Here is a 20,480-nt window from a genome sequence, read left to right as displayed (position 1 = left end):
TGCTTTGGATCGGGAGGAAAGAAATTGGGCTGTTGTGTCTGCTTGGCGAGCAAACAAACAGTGTTTCAGATTTGACTCGGCTTAATTAATTAGTGATTCTGTTTTATAGCCGGTCTGATCTGCTTCCAAAAGGTTTGAGAAGGAAACTTCAAAGTGTGGCTGAGGAGGGATGTGGTCTGTGTGTGTGTTCATGGGTGTGTGTGTGCAGGACTGTGATTGGATGAGGAAGAAGTGGGGGGGATGCTCATCCGAAACTAAAAAAGGCACATTTACAATATATGAGGTGGCTGGGTAAATGATTCAGGTGCGCCAGAACCCGCAGTTTTCTAAATAAATATATGCGGCTCAAATACACTGAGCTTAAAGGGAGTATTTAGAGTATTTGTGATTATACTTTATGTAATACTTTACTAAATTAAAGCACAGTTTGAAACTCAAAACTAAATACTGCTCTTTGGACCAAATTGGCATTTTGATAAAAATAATCTGATTCCTTGTTTCTTTATTTTTATATTTGAGTCGTGTCCAACAGATTTATACTCAAGTAAAAGTACTAATACCACACTGTAACAATACTGTCTTACAAGTTAAAGTCCTGCATTGTCAAAGTTATGAAGTATATTTAGCAAAATGTACTAAACGTAAAAGTAGCTAATGAGGAAAAATATAAAATAAATAAAAATGTAAGTTACTCCAAACTATTAGAAAATTATTTTTAATTTTTAAAGATACCAATAATACCAACTCTTAAAAAGCTGTTCTTGTATAAACCGTTGGAAAGAAAACATAATATTTGATCAACTGAGACCAGATTTGAGACACAGTACTCAAATTAGTGCAGGGCGATTAAGAAATAATCAAATATCAACAAATATTTAAGCAAATCCCTTGAGCGACAATATTATTGCTTTCACAGAATATTTTCACCAAACGACAACACACTTACGACCTCATGTTTCTACATAAAGTATAGGTCAAAACAAAACAAATTGAATATCAATACTGATGAATAATATGGATATAATGACCAAGTGCATCTGCAGATTTGAAGAGAAGTGGCGGTGATGCTAATGCTAAGCTAAATCCCCAGAGGTGGATCATACAGGGTTTGTGGTTGCGTAAAGTCTGTAACACGCTTCTGAAAATAAACATAAATATAGGGCTGAAGCAGGGAGGTGTCTGGGTCACTGTAACTGATCGAAGCTTGCAAAGGAGCCGACGTGTTCCCCTCCTAAATCTCACTTACATGTCGTGTGTATCCGCGGTTCCACGTGTCAAACAAACGCTGGATTTCAAAGCAGAGGAGGATATCCGGTGGCGTTAGGTCTGGGCCGACATCCAGCGCTGAAACTAAAACATCGAAGCAGACGTTGTGTTATTTCTGTCCACCAGGGTAGACTACCCTAAATAAAGTGCAATCCAAAAATACACCACCTGAGGCCAGAGGCATTAACATACTGTTGAATTAACCCCCCCACAACACAGTTTATATAGTATGTAAAAAAAATACAGGGTTGTGAAATCCAGCGGTGATGCTTTCTCATCAGTGGCACACATAGGTAGGGCTGGGCTTATAAAATAGATTTTCCACCCTTACTTCCAACCCTAAAGGCAAATGCCTGGCTGCAGAGAAGAAAGTACATTACGGAGAAGATTATATACTGAATATAAGTACATTATTGTAACTGCTTTGGGGCTCAATTCTTAATGTTAACATTTGATTATAAACCAGGTTTACTTACAGCATTAGTCCTCTAATAATCTTGTTCATGTCCAAGCAATATTGGTATTGTAATTTGAATATCCTTCAATGAATTGATATCAAATCATGTATCTTATCGGGAAGTCAGTGCAATAGCCAGCATCCTTTCACATATTTCCTTGGCTTATAAAATGTAGTGTTAAGTATTCAGTTCTTCACCAGTGGTGGAACGATCACTCAGACGTTTTGCTTGAGTAAAAGTAGAAACACTTAATTGTAAAGACAGAAATACTACACACATGCAAAGGCCCTATACACATAAGGTACTGTATGAATACACACATGCACGTGCTTTTTTTTATGGAGAGGAATCTTAGGCAGCAAAACTCCCATCCTTTGCTAAAGAAACGGTGTAGTAAAGTAATTCAAGCTGTCATACAAAAGTAAGGGAATGAAAAGTTCAATATTGGCCTCCAAGATGTAGTGGAATAGATGTATAAAGTAGAGTCAAATGAAAAAACTAAGGTACTAGTACCTCGAAGTGAGTAATTGAATGTATTACTTTACATCACTGCCTGTCACCAGGATGTTCTCAGTTTGAATCCTGTCTGGATGAATCTGTGTTTTAAAGAGTAAAACAGCGTCTCAACTGTCTTTGACTTGTATGGTATAGGAAGTCAGTCGGCTCTGGCTCTGAGAGTAAGTCAATGTGACGGATTAGTCCTCCCTCCGGCCCGTCTGACTTTACCGTACGTCTGGATGGTAATTTACGCTGAATGTCATTCCATAACGTGATGAGCTCCCAGAGGTTTCCATAAGCCTTTTGATGTTCACACGCTGTTTCCAATCCACCATTTATATCCCAATGCCACCTAATATTCATGTTCAGTTTCATGTTTCACATCCCCTCTCAGTGTGAACACATTTGGTTGTATATATTCTATATAATGGTGAAAGAAGTATAGAGATCCTATACTTAAAAAAGTACACCGTAAAAACACTGTGTTACAAGTCCTGCTTTGTAAACGTTCAAGTTATTAAGTATAATTAGCTAAATGTACTCAAGAATGACATGTACAGTAAGGATATCATTTGTCATCATTACCTGGTTTTAAAAGTCACGCATTTAGTCGTTATATGGATATTACTGATAATTATCGATCAAAGATATCATCGTGAAGGCACCAATAGTCAACCCTACTATATATCGCCCAGCCTTAATTTAAGTGCAGTGTCTGCCAACTCGAAATGTCTAAAAAGAGACAAAGTGGCACATTTCTAGATCAGTGTCAAATTTGACTATTTTTTGTTCACCTTTTGGGTATTATCACAAATGATTTATGTACTTCCTACAAGCTTAGCACATTTGAGTAGCCTACAAATATAGACATTTGCAAGTTTCAATATTTGAAGTTTGTGATAATCCTGATGCAATACTTATGTTAACAGAACAGAGCCTTGTGCTGCCTTTTGAGAATATATACGTTGCATTCATAGTAGTGATATTAATATAAAAATACGTTTTCAAAGTACATGCAGTCAGACAAAAGCTGAGAAGTTTGACTGTGGGTTCATTTCCAACCTGCAGCACTTGAATGTGTGACACATCTTAATTGCGGCTGCCGAACTGGGAAGTAGAAGCTTACAAGAAACACTTGAAGGCGACGACATACTGTATCCTCAGGTTACGACTGCGCCCAACGTTCCCAACGTTCCCATCCTCAGGCTCTGACTTTTATCTTTGTGTGTGTGTGTCTGTGTGTCTGTGTGTGTGTCGCTGCAGTGGCTTTACCCCCGGAGAAGACGGGCAGCTGCTGTGTGGAGGAGAAGATGCAGCAGAGGGGCAGCCAATCCCCCACAGGGCTGCAGAAACAGATCCAGTTTGAAGTGAGTGTCGACAGCCAACAGGACGTTTATTACCTCCCCTCTGGATGAAACTGGGGCGATGGGACACACACACACACACACACACACACACACACTGGATGATACTGATAGTTGATTTCTGTGCTGTTTCAGGAGTTGGAGTGTGCCGTGTCTGTGGAGGAGGATAACCGACAGGAGTGGACCTTCACCCTGTACGACTTTGACAACAACGGCAAAGTCACCAGAGAGGTAAGGACCTGGATTTACCTGAATAAATAAACTTTTGATGAATAAATGAACACATAGATAAATATAGCAGACAATGGGATTCATGCAAGAAACTTTGGACAAACAAATGTCCCCTTTTTTTTGTATCCAGGTTTTGTTCTTATTTTGTACCCATCGGTTTCTGGGTTTACCCATTATTTTTTTTTTAATTGTTCTTCTCTTAAGTCAAAATTAGAACGAGCAACCATTATTCAGCACACATGGTTAAAATCTAATATAGTTTGTTGAGAGCGTTTGGTTCATCTGGAGTTGATTTCACCCAAAAATGTAAGTAGAGTAATTTAAGAGCAGGTTGCCTCCAATAAATAAACAAAACATTCAAACATCTCAAAACATCAGTTTATCATATCCATATCGTGTAATATCATAAAAGCTGTAGATTTTATTCCATCAACAAACTTTCTCAAATAGCAGCTCACAGCTACAAAACACCCTCTTTTTTTGGTATCAGAACGAATCAATACCTAAATGTATTACCAACAATTAAACAATATACAACATTTTGGATTATTAGCTCACAGCTACGAAACACCCCTCTCGCTTGGGTACAGAAATGAATCAATAACGTCCCCCTGGATCGCAAATGCTCCCATCACCACACCCCCAAAAGAAAGCGAGTACAGACGTGCCTCTAACTTAACCTCCCTCCTCAGAACTGAATCCAGCGACATGTCTCCGCTCCTGAGAGTTACCGTGTGACTTGCCTCTGCCTGATACAGATCTGAGAGAACATCCAGAAAGGCCCGTGTTTTTTGAGCTCCACTTGAAACAGCGCAAAGAGACTGGAGCTGTCCTCTGTGTTTTTGGAGCTGCCGTGTTTTTGGCACTGCCTGTGGCTTCATGGCTCGTGAGACAGCGGCTTGGAGGGGGAAAGAAAAGCTTTCTTCTCCAAATAAAAAAAAGAGCAGCGAACCAGAAATGACACAGGAAGCTTTTATTTTATATATTTTTTCAAACCAGTAAGTGGAACCGGTCCCTAAAGAATTCATGGTAGTTTTCTCAGTGCAAATCATGCTGTTAGGGTTTCTGTGTGCTAAGCTTAATTCAGCAGTTCTGTCAAAGCAGCTTTTATGGTGAAGCTGTGTTACCTTCTAAAGTAAAGCACTAATGAGATTTGGGATACTGTGAGAGTCATTTTGCATCCACGCCTGGTGACATTTTTAAGGGACAATTAGGTTTTGGTTTGCTAGAAAAACATCCAGCACAGTTGCTATTACCCAAAAGGGAGTCATTATCTCAGTATGGGGTAGAACAACATCCATACGTGCAAAAAAAAGAGTATTAAATGTGCAAATAAATCCAAATATGGCAAGTTAGCTTGTTTAAAAAGTGAGCAAGGTATCGCTTTTTTGCATGTGAATGTGCTTTTATGTGTGGTTGAGTTTATATATACATTTATTTGAAGGTGTAGACATGTGCAGGTGTAATTTCACTCATTTGGGAGACATCGAGGAATAGAGGGAGTGCAGTGTGTAGCAGGATTAGCATCAGGCTTGACATCTCACTCAATCTCTGCCGCTACCACCAAGACAACATTCCTTTTTATGAATTTCTAACTCTTCTTTAAACCCCGTGTGAACGCCTCAACTTGGAAAGCCGACCTAAAACTTCTGACATCAGTGAGTTTCTCTGTTCGCTGTTGACGGAGGCACTTCTTTAAATTCTTCGCTAGCGTGACGCGTATCATAGAGTTTTAATGCACAAAAATCCAGAATTCAAACAGTCAAGTGATAAGAATAGTCTCCAATTAGTTCATTTATTTTTTAAATATGCACCAACGTCACATATTTACACTACATATGATTCTAATCAAGTTATGATTAAAACGTCTTGTTTTCATAGTTCCCAAACAGTATGCCGAATGGCCTGAATAGCATCTTAATATCATATTTAGATTAAAATATGTTATGTGCTAATAATAAGCATTTTATGATGAGGCTTTACGCTGAACATTAGCCACCTTTAGCTTATTTGGTTTTAGCCAAATGTTAGATTTTTATCTCTGAAAATGTAATTTACGCTTAAAAAAATCATAAAAGTGGTGTTAATATGTGAAGATGATACTGCTTTACAAAAAGTGTTTGTATCATAATCATGTGTTCGCTGCAGATACTTTTTTTTCTGTAATATTCCAACATTTTTGTAGAGGGAGCCCTTGCAACGCTTACTTCTGGGTTAGCCTATCAAACACGCCATCACTCAATGGAAGCTATGCATAACAAAGCCCAGATTGAACTCACCTCCACCTCTCCTCTCCTGCAGGACATCACCAGCCTGCTCCACACCATCTATGAGGTGGTGGACGCCTCCGTCAACCACTCCCCGAGCAGCAGCAAGACGCTCCGGGTGAAGCTGTCCGTGGCTCCAGACTCCAGCCAGCGGTGGAGGAGCTGTACTCAGGGAGCGGCAGGTAACGCTCACTTTAACACAGTGGGAAGTAGTGGAGTACAAATACTTCGTTACTGTACTTAAGTACGACTTTTTACTTTGACTTCTGACATGTTGAACACAAATACCTGTACTTTCTACTTCTTACATTTTGAACACAAATACCTGTACTTTCTACTTCTTACATTTTGAACACAAATACCTGAACTTTCTACTTCTTACATTTTGAACACAAATACCTGTACTTTCTACTTCTTACATTTTGAACACAAATACCTGTACTTTCTACTTCTTACATGTTGAACACAAATACCTGTACTTTCTACTTCTTACATTTTCCAATAAAGGCTGGTTCCTTTAGTTTGAATGTGTGTTTGGTGGCGTGGTCATTATTATTTAGAGTCATTGCGTGCCTATTGATTTGAACACGATCCGTGTATCCATCATTTCCTGGTCTTCTCTAAAGAAGAGGGACCAATGAAAACGTTGTCATGTTGCCGTTGTTCAGCATGGAAACATTCATTAGCTAACAATGACATTATTGTTCTATTAATATAAAGGGAGGTCAGGTACTCTTTAAAACAGCTGCTAGTTATGGGTACTTTTTACTTAAGTACATTTCAAAGCCCATACTTCTTTACTTTTACTTGAGTAAAGAAGTTTAGTCAGTACTTCTACTTTCACCAGAAACACGAGTATCTGTACTTCTACCTGAGTAAACGTGTGTACTTTTGCCCTCTCTGGTGGTGAGGGAGAAGAAAGGGGCGTTTTGGGGTCCCCCTTGTGTTGCATGCTGTCAGCTCACCCAGAGATGTGTCTGTTGTCTTCAGGCCTGTCAGAGCTTTGTTCCTCTCAGTGTCGGCGTCGCTCCATCTCTCCCACTCAATGGGGTTCATTTTTAATGATGGGGGGGGAGTGACAGAGCTAAGAGAAGCCCCCTCCCTCAGCGCCTTCAAATACACTGAAAGAAACCGTAAGAGATGTGCCGAGTCCTTTTGATAACCACAGCCATTTTTCTTTGCTCCAAAGCTCCCTTTTTACCTTTTCCCCCTTCGCAGAGCTGCCGGGAAAATATAGCAACTTAACTTTTCTCACTTTGGTAAACAAGTAGAAAAATATCTCCAAAAAGTATATATTCCTGTGTGTTTGCGTCCTTTTGTTACGGCTATAAATATCCATCAAGAGATTCAAACAGAGCAAGCTTTGAAACCATCGCCGCTTGCCTTCATGCTAATTTGAAACCGCATCAGATCTCGCGCCCTTAATAAACATTTTCTGAAGTCGGCATGTTTTTTATTTTCTTCTCTCATTCCATGCCTTATAAGAGGCGGGGAGTTGAAAATAGAATAAATGAAGCATTGTTGTGTTTCCTTTTCTATAGATCTTCAAAGTAAAACCCCAAAACAAAGGTTGCTTTCTTCTGAGTGTGACTGTTGTCGTCTTTGTGTGTGTGTGTGTGGTTGTGTGTGTGTGGTTGTGTGTGTGTGTGTGTGTGTGTGTGTGTGTGTGTGTGTGCGTGTGGTTGTGTGTGTGTGTCTGCTCTGTGTAGCTCTCTTTGATAATAGCCTCCTGTCTTTCACACATACACAGACATGTCCCACCCCAGAGAGAAAAATGACAAGTGCATAGAAGACCCCAAGAGTGCAGACAAGAAGACTCGAGCTCTCATAAGGTAAACATCCCCCCCCCTCCTCAAAGATTCAATTGTTTGGTCTTCTAAAAGTAACGATATGATGTTTATTATTTGTTTTTGTTCAAATATATTTGAATGATGTCACTTATTTTAATGTATGAGACACTGGCCTTAAATAACAAAAGTAATAGGTATATGTATTCCACTGTGACTTTTAACTGTAATCGTACATGTCATTTTAATTTAATTTGACTTTACATTTTTCTTGCACCATTATTTATTTTGCACTATTTAATTTAACTATTGTATTTATTGGTATGTGTTGGGTACATTGTATGTTTCATTGTTGGAGGAGCATGGTACTTGGCCAAAACTGTGCTGTAGCTATTATGCATACGACAACAGAAGTCTTTTTGATTATAACATTCTAATCAAATCTAAATCTATAGCACTTTTCATACACGAAATAAAGATAAATACAGTTAAAGAAATTCATTTGATATGAATAGAAACACCTAATAACAACACCAATAGTATTACAACCAAGAATAAACGCTTTTTGCCGCCCTCAGGTCTTCTACAGTAGGAAGCTGTTTCACAATCGTGGGACGTAAAAATAAAAAGACTCCTCACTGTGGGTCCTTGTTTTCACCTTAGGAATAATTAAAAAGGCAAGTACCAGAAGACCTGAGGATCTAGACGGTTCTTAAGTTACGGTGATAAATAGCTAGGACCAAGACCATTAAGAGCGTTTTTTAACTTTTTACAGCAGAAGATGCTCTCGTTTAAATCGTCAAATAGCAGTGTTTTTTCTAAAGTAGGGCTTCACACTTTAGGACATGTATCAGTCCTCTACTCTTTAATTACTTCTCACCAAATGTACCTCCACAGTGCTGAGGAGGAGTTACCAGTAGAGACTTCAAATCCTCCCTCTTGAGTTTTAAAGCTGTGATTTTCCAGTCATAATCTCACTTCTCCTAACAATCACTGTGCCTCTGCCCCTGATCATAAGGAGCGCTTGTATTTGACTTTCTCCAAACACTACCATACTGAGCCTCTCTGGCCAGAACTGCTTCCTAATGAGAGGTGCGGCTTTTCTCCGCAGGCGCCACCACAGCGACCATCACACCCAGCCGGGCTGCCAGCGCCACTGTGTGGACGAGAACCTGGAGCGCAGGAACCACTACTTGGACCTGGCAGGCATCGAAAACTACACATCCCGCTTTGGAGCCGGTGAGTGGACCGGGGCCAGGGGTTTAAACCGAGGAGGAGGGGGGGGGACAGAGTACCCTAGGCCTTTGAAGATTCATCCAGAGGTCCCTCATTACTGCGGCACCTGCTTGAAGCCATTAGACTGAACTACTGCGCTCCTCTCCAGTACAAACATCTGGGAGCAAGCAGGCACAATACATCAAGTGTTCAAGGCTAAAGAACGGGCTGTCGGGAAGGGAAATATTAGGCGTAATAAGCAGCAGCCTTGATCTGAGGGTCAGTGATGACATGTGATTATTTTAATGTTGCTCCTGGTAGGAAAGTGCTAACAGAAACCTGCTCCCTGTCACTTTGAGTCAGGGTTATACCCAGGAGGAGAAGCTGCCAGAGTCCTATCATGGAGCTTTTTACTAAATCTTTATTGGCATGCTTTGGGCACAGTCATTTGCACATCATGGGTAATTTGTATTCACTTGTTTTCCAGGGTTTTTAGGGCACATGTTATACATTTTGAGAAGCCTGTGGAAGAATTGTTGTTCCTCTGCAACCTTGAAGTCTACATTGTTTTATTTTATTCGATTTCATATGTTTTTCTTATTGCACACTGTCTTTTTTCTTTTGCTATATTAAATAAATTGTAGGTTACATTGTTGGAGGAGCCTTAGACTTATGATTTCCATCGCCAAAACTACGCCCCACAACTATTTCGTTTCACTGTATCCAACATTTTTAAGGGTTACAGTAAAAAGAGAAACTTTTTAAATGCCTACTTCTGTGATAGTTTGGTTTTAATTGCAATAACTTCGCCAAGATTTTCCGACCCCAACAAAATGACTGGATTCTCACAGCAATGAAACTTTACGAAGACATTTAAAAGCAACATATTTTTTTTTTAAAAGCCACATTTGCCTCGCATACAGAAAATTCTAATACATTTTTACCAGAAACCAACCACTGATGCACCATTACTGTACTGTATGTCTATGGCACTGCTTTATTTGATTTATTAGTGCTGTCAATACAGTAGATTAAATCAATGCAATCGGCTTAATCACAATAATAATCATGATTGATCACAGTTTAACGCGTAAAGAATACACATAGTATGGTGGTATAATAAAGAAATGCCTGAAAAACTGTGGTTTACTTTATTATAACATGATATCCGAATTATTGCGCCCTTAGCTAAAGCACCAACAATGCTGCTGTCACGGAGAGCATCTGGCATCCCCCTCTGTGTGCTATACATTTTTTCTTTTAACACGTTAAAGTTCCCAGATTAATTGCGAGTGTTAGCGTTGACACCCCTATTTTTTTTTTGTTTGAATTGTTGGAGGAGCCTGGAACATGTGTTATGAGTATTTCAATATTTGAATCATGATTCTGCTTTTCTCAGTTTAAATAAAATACTTTTTCCCTCCAGCCCCCACCACCACCACCACCACCACCACCACCACCACAGAGCCAGCGAAGGCCGAGCCTCAGACGCGTCCATCCAACCAGACTCGCTCCCGCTCCCACGAGCCAGAAAACGGCCACTCCCATCCCCCCCCCCACCGCCGCCTGCACCCCGCCGTGGACACCTTGTCTCCGGAGAGCCTCCACCCCTCCGCTCGTACGCGAGTTCAGGACTCGGGGAAACACGCCATCCGCTCTCCTAAAACCCACAGCAGCCGTACGCCCCCCGCGCAGATCAGCAGCAGGGTGATGAGAAGCCGAGGCGCCCCCCCTCCCACGGTCCTCCCCAGCCAAACCCCCCCTCACCAATCCTCAGCACCGTACCGCAAACACAAGCAGCGCTCCAAGGAAACCTACAGGGCTTTGAGCTCTGTGGCTCCGAGACAAATGGTGGAGAAGGAGCAGGTGCGGGACCTTCCCAGTGTGCTGCTGTACGAGGGGGGGTCGGCACAGGTGGTGCAGCGGCATGAGCACCACCACCACCATGAACACCATCACCACTACCACCACTTTTACCAGTCCTGAATTTACATCCTTTTACAGGAGACCTCAGCACTCCTGCAACCCCAGAAAAAAAAAAAACACACAAGCAGGCGAACAGACTGCTGCTTCCTCCTCAGTGCATTGTGCAGTGCCTTCGTAGTGGACACAGGACAAGGGGAGGAGAGGAGCACCATGGGAAGGGTGTCCCAGTGCTGAGAGGTTATTAATCAGTGTTATAAAGAGGTTGGTCAGACATGCAAAAAAAGCTTGGGTGTGCAGCAGGGCAGCGATTCGGGGCCACTGCAGAGCCAGGACTGAAGATCACGGCTTCGGAGCGAAGTGATACACGGAGGGATAATATGATCAAAAATCCTCTTCCGTTGACGCTGTATTCCTCCTACCTGAAGACTGTACGGCTCCAAACAAGCACCACAACCTTCCAGACCACTAAGCCAAAAGGTTTTTAAGGACAAGGAGGAACGAGAGGAAGAGAGAGAGTGTGTGTGTGTGTGTGTGTGTGTGTGTGTGTGTGTGTGTGTGTGTGTGTGTGTGTGTGTGTGTGTGTGTGTGTGTGTGTGTGTGTGTGTGTGTGTGTGTGTGTGTGTGTGTGTGTGTGTGTGTGTGTGTGTGTGTGTGTGTGTGTGTGTGTGGTGTGTGTGTGTGTGTGTGTGTGTGTGTGTGTTGTGTGTGTGTGTGTGTGTGTGTGTGTGTGTGTGTGTGTGTGTGTGTGTGTGTGTGTGTGTGTGTGTGTGTGTGTGTGTGTGTGTGTGTGTGTGTGTTTGAAATGCGCTCAGGGGTGCGTGTGAGTATTTAAAGCAGGCTGTCAGGCTGGTTTTGTTTTTTTGAAGATGAAAATGAAGACTCAGATTCAATCACGCAATACCCCGTGAGCAAAAATGAGAATGTTAAAAAGAACAGAGATCCCAAAATCCGCTGCTACCTCTAATTTTATCCTAATTGTTGTTCTGATACTTTGAATAAGCATTCAGAGGTTATTTTAAAATTACTTCAAAACACTTTTTTGAAATCATAATCTGCAGTACTGAAGTTTCAAAAGCTCCTTACTTGTATTCACTAACATTGACTGTACATAAGGTATATATTGTTATCAATTGTATAAGCTTTATTGATAATGGGATATCTTTGTATTCACTATCTGAAGCTTTTATGTTTTGTCTTGCTTCACAGCCACATTTTATAAGACCACTAGGAGCCTCATTATGACTACAAATGTACAACTGTATCTCAAACTCTCTGTCATCCTCCCTCTGTTTCCACTTCACCACCATGTGATTAGATATTTAAGAGTGATCTGGTTATTTTGCCTGAACGACTGAAATCCCAACTCTCAACAATGCTCGTCATCACATACAAGTGTTTTATAGACTTTAGGCTTGACTGTGCTACACATTGATTAAGAACGTCATTTTTTTAAAGAATCATGTCCACGACACAGAATACAATCTCTTCTCATTCAATATTTAATGGCCATCATGCTGTTTATAAAGACTATTACGTACTAGTGTGTGGGTTCTGCAAAAATATAGAATACAAACTGAAAACAAAATGTCCAAGCCCCATGATCCTTAAAAACAGAACAAGTGCTATCTTCACATCAGGTCTCCAGTAGAGTCTCCATTCATGGATCAGGCCTTCTGTTGCATGATTATAATCCAGTCAGTTAGAGGTTCCTTCATCAGTATGAAGTTTGTACCGCTCTGAGCATTTCAAATTGAAAATATTTCAACTTTTCAGAAAAGCGCCGGTGACATTCCCGTTGGAGAATAAGCCTGTTTTTCACTGTCTCTTGGACGAAAACTATCATCAAAAATAAAGAAAAGGCGAATTTGTTGAAGCAGAACAACCTGAATGTTGCTGCTGATAAGTTGATGACATGTATTCACAAATTTGGATTGTCCTCCTTGCTATACGGCTGTAATATTGAGCGGTGAAGCTGATTCAGACATAGTGAAAGCAAGCTGCTTACGGTTGGTTGTATTGATTAAAAAACAATAACAGATATATATTACCACAAACGGGGTTGATGCTAGTTTGTCATACAACAGCAGATATACGTTGTCAATATTTAGCTTCCTCATACTCAAACCTGGGAGTTGCTCAGCTGATCTTGGATTTACGTTCTCTAGACTTGCTCTGCCACTAAGTCGTATCCACATGTCCTCCGGCCCTCGTCCTGGCCCGGGGTCACGCCGCGTCATCTTCCCCCAGCTGTCAGCAGGTCGTTCTGCAGGTCTTTCAGCGTGCCGCCATGTGTCCTCAGAGCTCAGCCAGCAGGGCTCTGTTTGTGGCTCCTTTCAGCTGTCTCATTCCTCTGGTTGGTGCTGGATAACACTGGGCCCGGCCCGTAGGCTCCACTTCACCCATAACTCACTGCTGCTGCTCTGCTGCCAGCTCCAGGGTCTGCTGGTCCTGTGACAGCGCTGCTTTAAACATAACAACAACAACAAGCTAGGCAGCAAACATCTTCTTTGTGATCAGATATTTTATAAGTTGCGTTAATACCTGGTGGTTATCCCGCAGAATGAAACGTATAAGCATCATACTTTTTTTTTTGCCACAGAGCAATATACATAATATTATATTTCCAACACTATTCCTAAATCCAATAGTAAAATATAATTGCTTTTTGACGAGGAATCCCTTGCGATGCTAACTCCTGGGTCTGCCTACAAAAATACATCATAACTGCAACGCTCCATGTTTACTATTGGATTTATGGTTCTTCTGCAGGACCCACTGCTAGCATAAAGAGACAGAGAGCGCTGTAAAAAGGTTATCCTTTATTAATTTAAGGATTACATCAAATTACATCTTTACAGAAACAATGCATAATATTGGCTTGTATAATTTTTCTCTTAAACTGTATCCATTTGTATATTGAACAATATTCAAATGTCAATTCAAAATCCCCAAAACGTGCAAATAAATAGTGTCCATATTTTCTTTGTTGTAAGATTTGAAAATTAAACCAACTTTTTTTCTTACAATTTAGGAAATTCTAATTAACAGACATCACATTTTCAAATCTTTGTTTTAGGGGAATCAACTTTACAAATGTAATTGACCGTTGCGGTCTGTAACTAGATGACCTATACCCTCGCTGTTTGAAAAGCCAAACCACAAACATTTGCGATAAACCCAGCTGAAATGTTGTTATGATCTTTGCCTCATCAGATATTATCGATATATCATTTATTATAAAAAGATGAACTACACGCAGGTTTCACAAACACAAACTCTGATTGTTAGCCCGCCATAAGCGTTATTTGTTAATTCTCTGTCTGTTAGTTTAGATGAAAATAAGGAGCCCCTCCCCATGCCCCTCAGAGATATTTGGTTAAAAAGAACACCATGGTGCTCTAGGAGGAGATTCAGGTGATAAGGTGAGGGGGGGTTACCTTGGTTGCTGATTGGCTAATGGTTACACAAGCCAAGAAATCGTTATGACATAAAGTGGCTAAAATCTGATCGGCTCATTTTCAGGCAAGTTTTTATAGAAATGGATCAGGACAAAAAGAGAGAGAATCTTTGTTCCTGAAACTTTCAGAATCTATTTACGCAGAGGGGACACATGTTGATGTAGAAGAGACATGAAAAAGTGGATTTTGCACAATAGGTGACCTTTAATCTCACCAGGAAACATGCCAAATGTGGACCTGGTCGTGTGAAACAGACAGCATGTGTGTGTGGTCCTGCACGGTGGTCCCATTGGACGCGGTGGGCGGGGGCTTCTCAAAGAATTTGGGTGGAAGCCTCAGTCAGGTTGCACGGTCTAAACATCAATTTTTTTCCCATTTTATTAAGAGATACAAATAAAGGACACAAAAAAAGAATGAAATGACAATACAGGCTCACACACAAAATATCTTTAATACAAAATATTGGCCAAACAGAGTTGGTAGGATCCCTTTAACATTACAAATAATCATGTCCACAGTCTGTAACACCGTAAACCAAAATCACACACATGACATGCAGAACATATTTGATATAATCCCACTTTTCAATAACCCAGCTAACTTGTGTTTCCATATCACGTTGTAATGCTTTAATGGCAAAGGCGAAAAATAACACTTATTTTACCCCAAGAGAGACAGAACTCCTTTGTTTTAATGCCTTCCCTCACATTCATACAAATACTTGAACCCACATCAGAAAACCACCCACTAAAAGACATTGCCATACAGTACACAGTGATATGCCTTGCTCAAAAGCACTTTACAGTATTTGTTGAGAGTTGGGGAAAGCAGATTTTTCTCAGTTTTGTCCACTTTGCTTTTGAAACCTTTGTCACATTCATCCTACTGCTTTCTGTCTTTTACTATCCCACGGCAATGTATCTATCATTTTTAAATCAGAAAAACAATACTAAGGTTTTCAGTCATCTCTGTAAATCTACCAAAAGGTTTTTGAAATGATTTTGGTAACAAATCATGTCACACAAGCTTTTCTCCTATTGTGTAATGTATACCATATTCACAGCCACTCCTCCTGGTTAACACTGTATGTATTGCACAGCTTTGTAAGATCAACATTACTCTTTTTAAACCTGATGTATATAGTGGACTGCAGAAAGGATAACCAGCATCATGTAGAAAGACTATAAGGCTTATTTATCATCTATGAACTGTCAGCTGTTCTCTAATATCCACCGTGAGCAGCGGGTAGTTTTCTCACTTCAACATGTTTCTCTCTCGGCGCGCAGACACACCTTCACTTGGTGTTTGTAAAGAAAGTTGTTTAGCATTAGCTGTTTCCCCTCTGCCTAATGTCATGACTTTAGTTTATATAGATTATATTTGATTCATTGCTTTATTTATTTGATAGCAGATCTGTGCCAAGGGAAAATACCCTTTTATTAAAGTATGAACCTGTTCCTTATAAACTCTGCCTTCAGTGTACTATTATTGTCTTTAAGCACAACATGTCAATGAATTACAAACAGAAACACATATTTAATAATCTACAGAAGCCCGATGAGGACCGTATGAATATGATAATGTTAACTAGAGAGTGTAATTCCACAATTGCTTTATGATTATTGATTGATTGATTGATACATTTTATTCAGAACAAGTCAAATAAATAATTACAAAACAAAACAAATGTTGCAGTGCATAGTCATGTAAGAGAAACCAAACCAAAAAATGACATTTACAACAACAGCATTAGCAACATAAACAGTCCCACATCTAGTGTTCGAAAAGGAGTGAGAAGAAGTATAATTTATTTAATCTCACCCCCTTGTCCCTAAATGATTTATTTATAATCTATAATCTGCAATAATTATTAATTATTATTATTATTAATCTGCTTTACCTGTTGATTGACATATACATATACACACATGTACATACACACACTCATACACATATACATATACACACTTACATACTCACACATATACACATATGTTGGCAATTTGAGCTAGAATTAATATGAAAATGCACATTAGCATTTTCATATGACTTCCTCTCTACTGTAGATAATATTTGATTGTTAATTTAAAATGCAAGACAGCAATATAACCCTGCTTTTCATTTGGTGAAGCATTATTTAAGTCACAATGAAAATTAAAATGCAACTAACAAAACAAAATAAATTGTCGATATTTCATTTTCATCTTCTGATCCTGTGGACTTCCATACACTGCCAGGTGGATCTTTCTTTATGAACTTTTTAACCACTTAGTTGGAGGTTTTTGCAGCCTTTTTAGGATGTACGTGCACATTTAATTGGTGCACGGAGTCAGTAGATGGCCTACACCTATGCATAATTTGTTAAGAAATGTCTACTATGTGTGGCTTTCTATTAAAAACTGTATTTACCCTGTACTGGCGTCACAAACATAAACCATTTTCACACCTACAGTGACACTCCATTTCCCATAACCCCTTTTTCATAGTACTCTCCTTTTTTATTCCTAATTTGCAGGATGTCAGCCGACTTGATGTGAAGGATAACAGAAACGTGTGACTAAAGCTTCTCAAACAGTTTCTTCGCCGTCAAATTATATTAAGCTAACTAAGTAGCCTAATCCTCCATTTGGTCAAGCATTTTTTAGGTCACAAAAAAGGCAAGTTTCTAACAAAATGAAAACGGCATTCGACATTTCATTTTCAACTTCAGGACCCATGGACTTCCATACACTGCTTTCCATTGGGAAGTGAACTTGCCGAGTGCAGGATGAGAGGATTGATCAGCCTCCTAAGTAATTTCCTTCCTCATTCAAACAGCTTTTTATAATGTTGTTTTTGGACATGTGTGCCTATTTAATTGGCGTCATGAACTATATCTGCCCTCTGTGAACAATTAAAGTCGTTTTTTTTTACAAACATATTCTTTCCTTTTCAGATGTATGTCTTTCATTGTCTATTTGTTATTTGTTACTTTAGATGACACAACATGGATCAAGTCATCCTTTCACAAACAAATCATGCTCACACCTATAAAGTGAAACTCCATAGTGTGTCCTTTCCTTTTATCTCCTGATTCATCCCTAATTTCCAGGAAGTCAGCTGTCTTGATGTGAAGGGTGACAGAAAGTGTGTGAGTAATGCTCCTCTCACTGTGTATCTTCACCGCCGTGTCACTGAGGGCTCCCAAATCTGTCCGAGCACAGCTGCTCTCTCACACACACACACACACACACACACACACACACACACACACACACACACACACACACACACACATTCATGTGCAGCTTAGCAGCTTATCAGTGGTCGGGCGACCGCAGAGAGTCTGCCTCTTGGCAACGTGATACGCCCGCCTCTCACCAGCCGGGCTATTTGTGTAACCCGCAGAACCTGTATCATCATTACAAATGGTTTCTATCGGGACACAGATTACCAGGTTATTATTACCGCTGCTTTACACACTGGAGCTATGAAAAGCATCCACATCAGAGGTGTGAAGTAAGTCTTTACAATTAGAAAAGCACATGTGCTCTTAAAGGTTATACTAATGTGAACTTTTGTGCAAACATTTTTGCTATGGGTCAAATATCTAAGGACATAATAATAACATGGTTTGCCACAGAAAATTGATTTAAGTGCTTTTTATATACAAGAAAAAGTGCAAAAAAACAAAATCACGGCAGGAACAGAAAGAGAGAAATATACATATTTACAGCTTGCAGGAAAACAGTTTCTCTGGTCACCTGTCTGCTATAAAGACACCGTCAGACTCCCCAAAGCATTGGTGGCCAGAGGTTAAATAAATGGTCCCTCCCGCCTAGACCAACCAAATGTTTAACATATTCATTAACGTTGCGCCTAGTGTAGTTTTCCTGGAGTCACCATATTATAATTATTTAGTAGCATTAACCCCCTAAACAATCACATTTGTATTATAGTATTACCCCCCCATGCTCCTAGGTAAGACGGTATCTCCCAACTGAGCACACCTGCGCTGGCTGATTGAGCCTCTGTTTAACGCAGCGTCCACATGGCGGCGTGCGTTGAAGCTTGCCGGTGGGCGTGTCTGAAACTCGACCAACAACCAATCACATGAATCTCCCGCCCCGGACACACAAGCACGCGGTTTGATTGGCTAGAGCTTGTACTGGCATATGATTTGATTGGCTGACGCTTCCGTCGAAGCTTCAAAAGTTGAACATTGCTCAACTTTTGAAGCGAGCAACGCGAGCAAAGCGAAGCGACGGAACCACCATGTAGTTCGGCAAAGCGTGACGTCAGCCCATTCAAAGTGAATGGGCAGAAGCGTTGAAGCTTCAACGCACGCCGCCGTGTGGACGGGCCGTAAGGCTCCTCGGCTGCTCAGGAGCTGCAGGCAATCAATGCACAGTTTGCTATATTTTGAAAAACAGTTTGCTATATTTTGTCTTTTAAGTTTAACACTGAACTCTTTAAAAGTGTGATTTTAGAAATGTCAACGCCAGCTGTTTGAAACTTTCTGAAATTAGATATAACATGTTCAGCATGAGCAGAGATCAGCCTCAGTGCTTCTTCACCAACAGTTTTGTATTTGCATTGTTGAGAGTAGACAGAGACAAAACATATCAAAGGAAGAAAAAGCACTGTTTCATAAGATGTTTGCAAATCTAGCCAACTCCATGCTCGCTCTGCATGAAACTGCTTTGCCATGATGCCATGACTAATGAAACCATGACAGCGAGAAGAAATACAGTCGTAACCTGAAGGAGGCCAAATCAATAAAGTTGAACACCTAAAGTTCTCAAAACCAAAAGACAAGCAATAACCATAAACTGATTTAGAGTAAGGGTCTTCTTTACTGGATGCTTTCTTCATTTATGCTCACACACTTCTTGCATCTTCATTGCAGTCTTGCATGCGGTACAGCCGGAGGCGGCGTTTCCTCCTGTATCTCGCTGCATCCTCTCCTCTCTCAGACTTTTCTCTTTTCTTTTTTTACTTTGACTTTGATCTGCACTCCTTTCAACTCTTCACATATGTTGGTAATAGCCTTGGTGTTCATGGAGATGTTCTCCTCCAGTGCAGCGTAACGGTTGGATAATGCATTCACGCCTTTTGAAACGACAGCGCTGCAGACGGTCCTTCTTCTGTACGTCTGCTGTTCATGAAGTGGGTCAGGTAAAAGAGGGTGTGGACAATGACAAGGTACAGCACACGTTTGCTTTGGAGTTTTAAAGAAAGATGATGTACATTTGCTTACATTATATTTTAACTGCGACTTCATCATCTATCTATAGTTTTCAGGACTCTGTTTCGCAGGAAGTTCAGACCTTAGTGTACATAAAATAAAAGGTATTTCCTGTAATTACTTTTCTTATTGTGTGCTACTGTACATATGCCCATCACCTTCATTAGGTTTTCTGAGAAAAATAGATAAAATCATTTTTCATAATCAATCAATCAATCAATCAATCAATATTTATAAAGCCCAATATCACAAATGTTACATTTGTCTCAGTGGACTTCACAGTTTGTACAGAATATCAGTATGACAATACGACACCCTCTGTCCTTAGACCCTCACATCGTACAAGAAAACACTTCCAGAGAAAAACCCACAGTTTAAAGGGGAACATGGGAGAAACCTCAGGGAGAGCAACAGAGGAGGGATCCCTCTCCCAGGACGGACAGACGTGCAATAGATGCCGTGTGTAAATAGAAGAGATAATACATTTACAACATAGGTAGACCGAATGTTTGGAAATGCATGTGTCTATAATACACATAAGATGGGTTTCACACAAAGTGTAACCCTAATGTACTGTAACACAACCTGAATGTGAAAAATCTAAATGCAAATTACAAGGTTTCTTTTTTTTTGTGCAGATGGTTGCATGCTAGAAGGCTGGGCTGTATGTGACATGATTACTTCATGATCAACAATAGTTTACTTTAAAAGAAAATACATATTATCATTATTCCTATCAGGCCTTATTTGGGAGGCCAACCAAAGGGTATTGGTATACCCAAT

The 20,480-nt window shown here is 40.2% G+C and overlaps 1 protein-coding gene across 2 annotated transcripts in view; it reads left to right on the top strand.

Moving 5' to 3' along the window:
- nkd1 (NKD inhibitor of WNT signaling pathway 1) overlaps positions 1-11,556 on the top strand; it is a 36,852-nt gene extending 25,296 nt beyond the window's left edge. Inside the window, exons 5-10 of one of the 2 annotated variants that reach the window (XM_034148426.1) lie at positions 3,486-3,589; positions 3,722-3,817; positions 6,119-6,266; positions 7,835-7,916; positions 8,995-9,110; positions 10,513-11,556. In XM_034148426.1, coding sequence (XP_034004317.1) covers positions 3,486-3,589; positions 3,722-3,817; positions 6,119-6,266; positions 7,835-7,916; positions 8,995-9,110; positions 10,513-11,072 — 1,106 coding nt within the window. In that variant the 3' untranslated portion in view covers positions 11,073-11,556. Of the gene's footprint in view, positions 1-3,485; positions 3,590-3,721; positions 3,818-6,118; positions 6,267-7,834; positions 7,917-8,982; positions 9,111-10,512 lie in introns of both variants that reach the window. The other variant, XM_034148425.1, reaches the window with a different exon arrangement.
- The last annotated feature ends 8,924 nt before the right edge of the window (positions 11,557-20,480 follow it).

The sequence above is a fragment of the Trematomus bernacchii genome, unplaced genomic scaffold (genome assembly GCF_902827165.1).
Source record: "Trematomus bernacchii unplaced genomic scaffold, fTreBer1.1, whole genome shotgun sequence".
Lineage (NCBI taxonomy): Eukaryota > Metazoa > Chordata > Actinopteri > Perciformes > Nototheniidae > Trematomus > Trematomus bernacchii.
The sequence above is the reverse complement of the archived record's forward strand: the minus strand, read 5'-3'. Positions and strand labels throughout refer to the sequence as shown.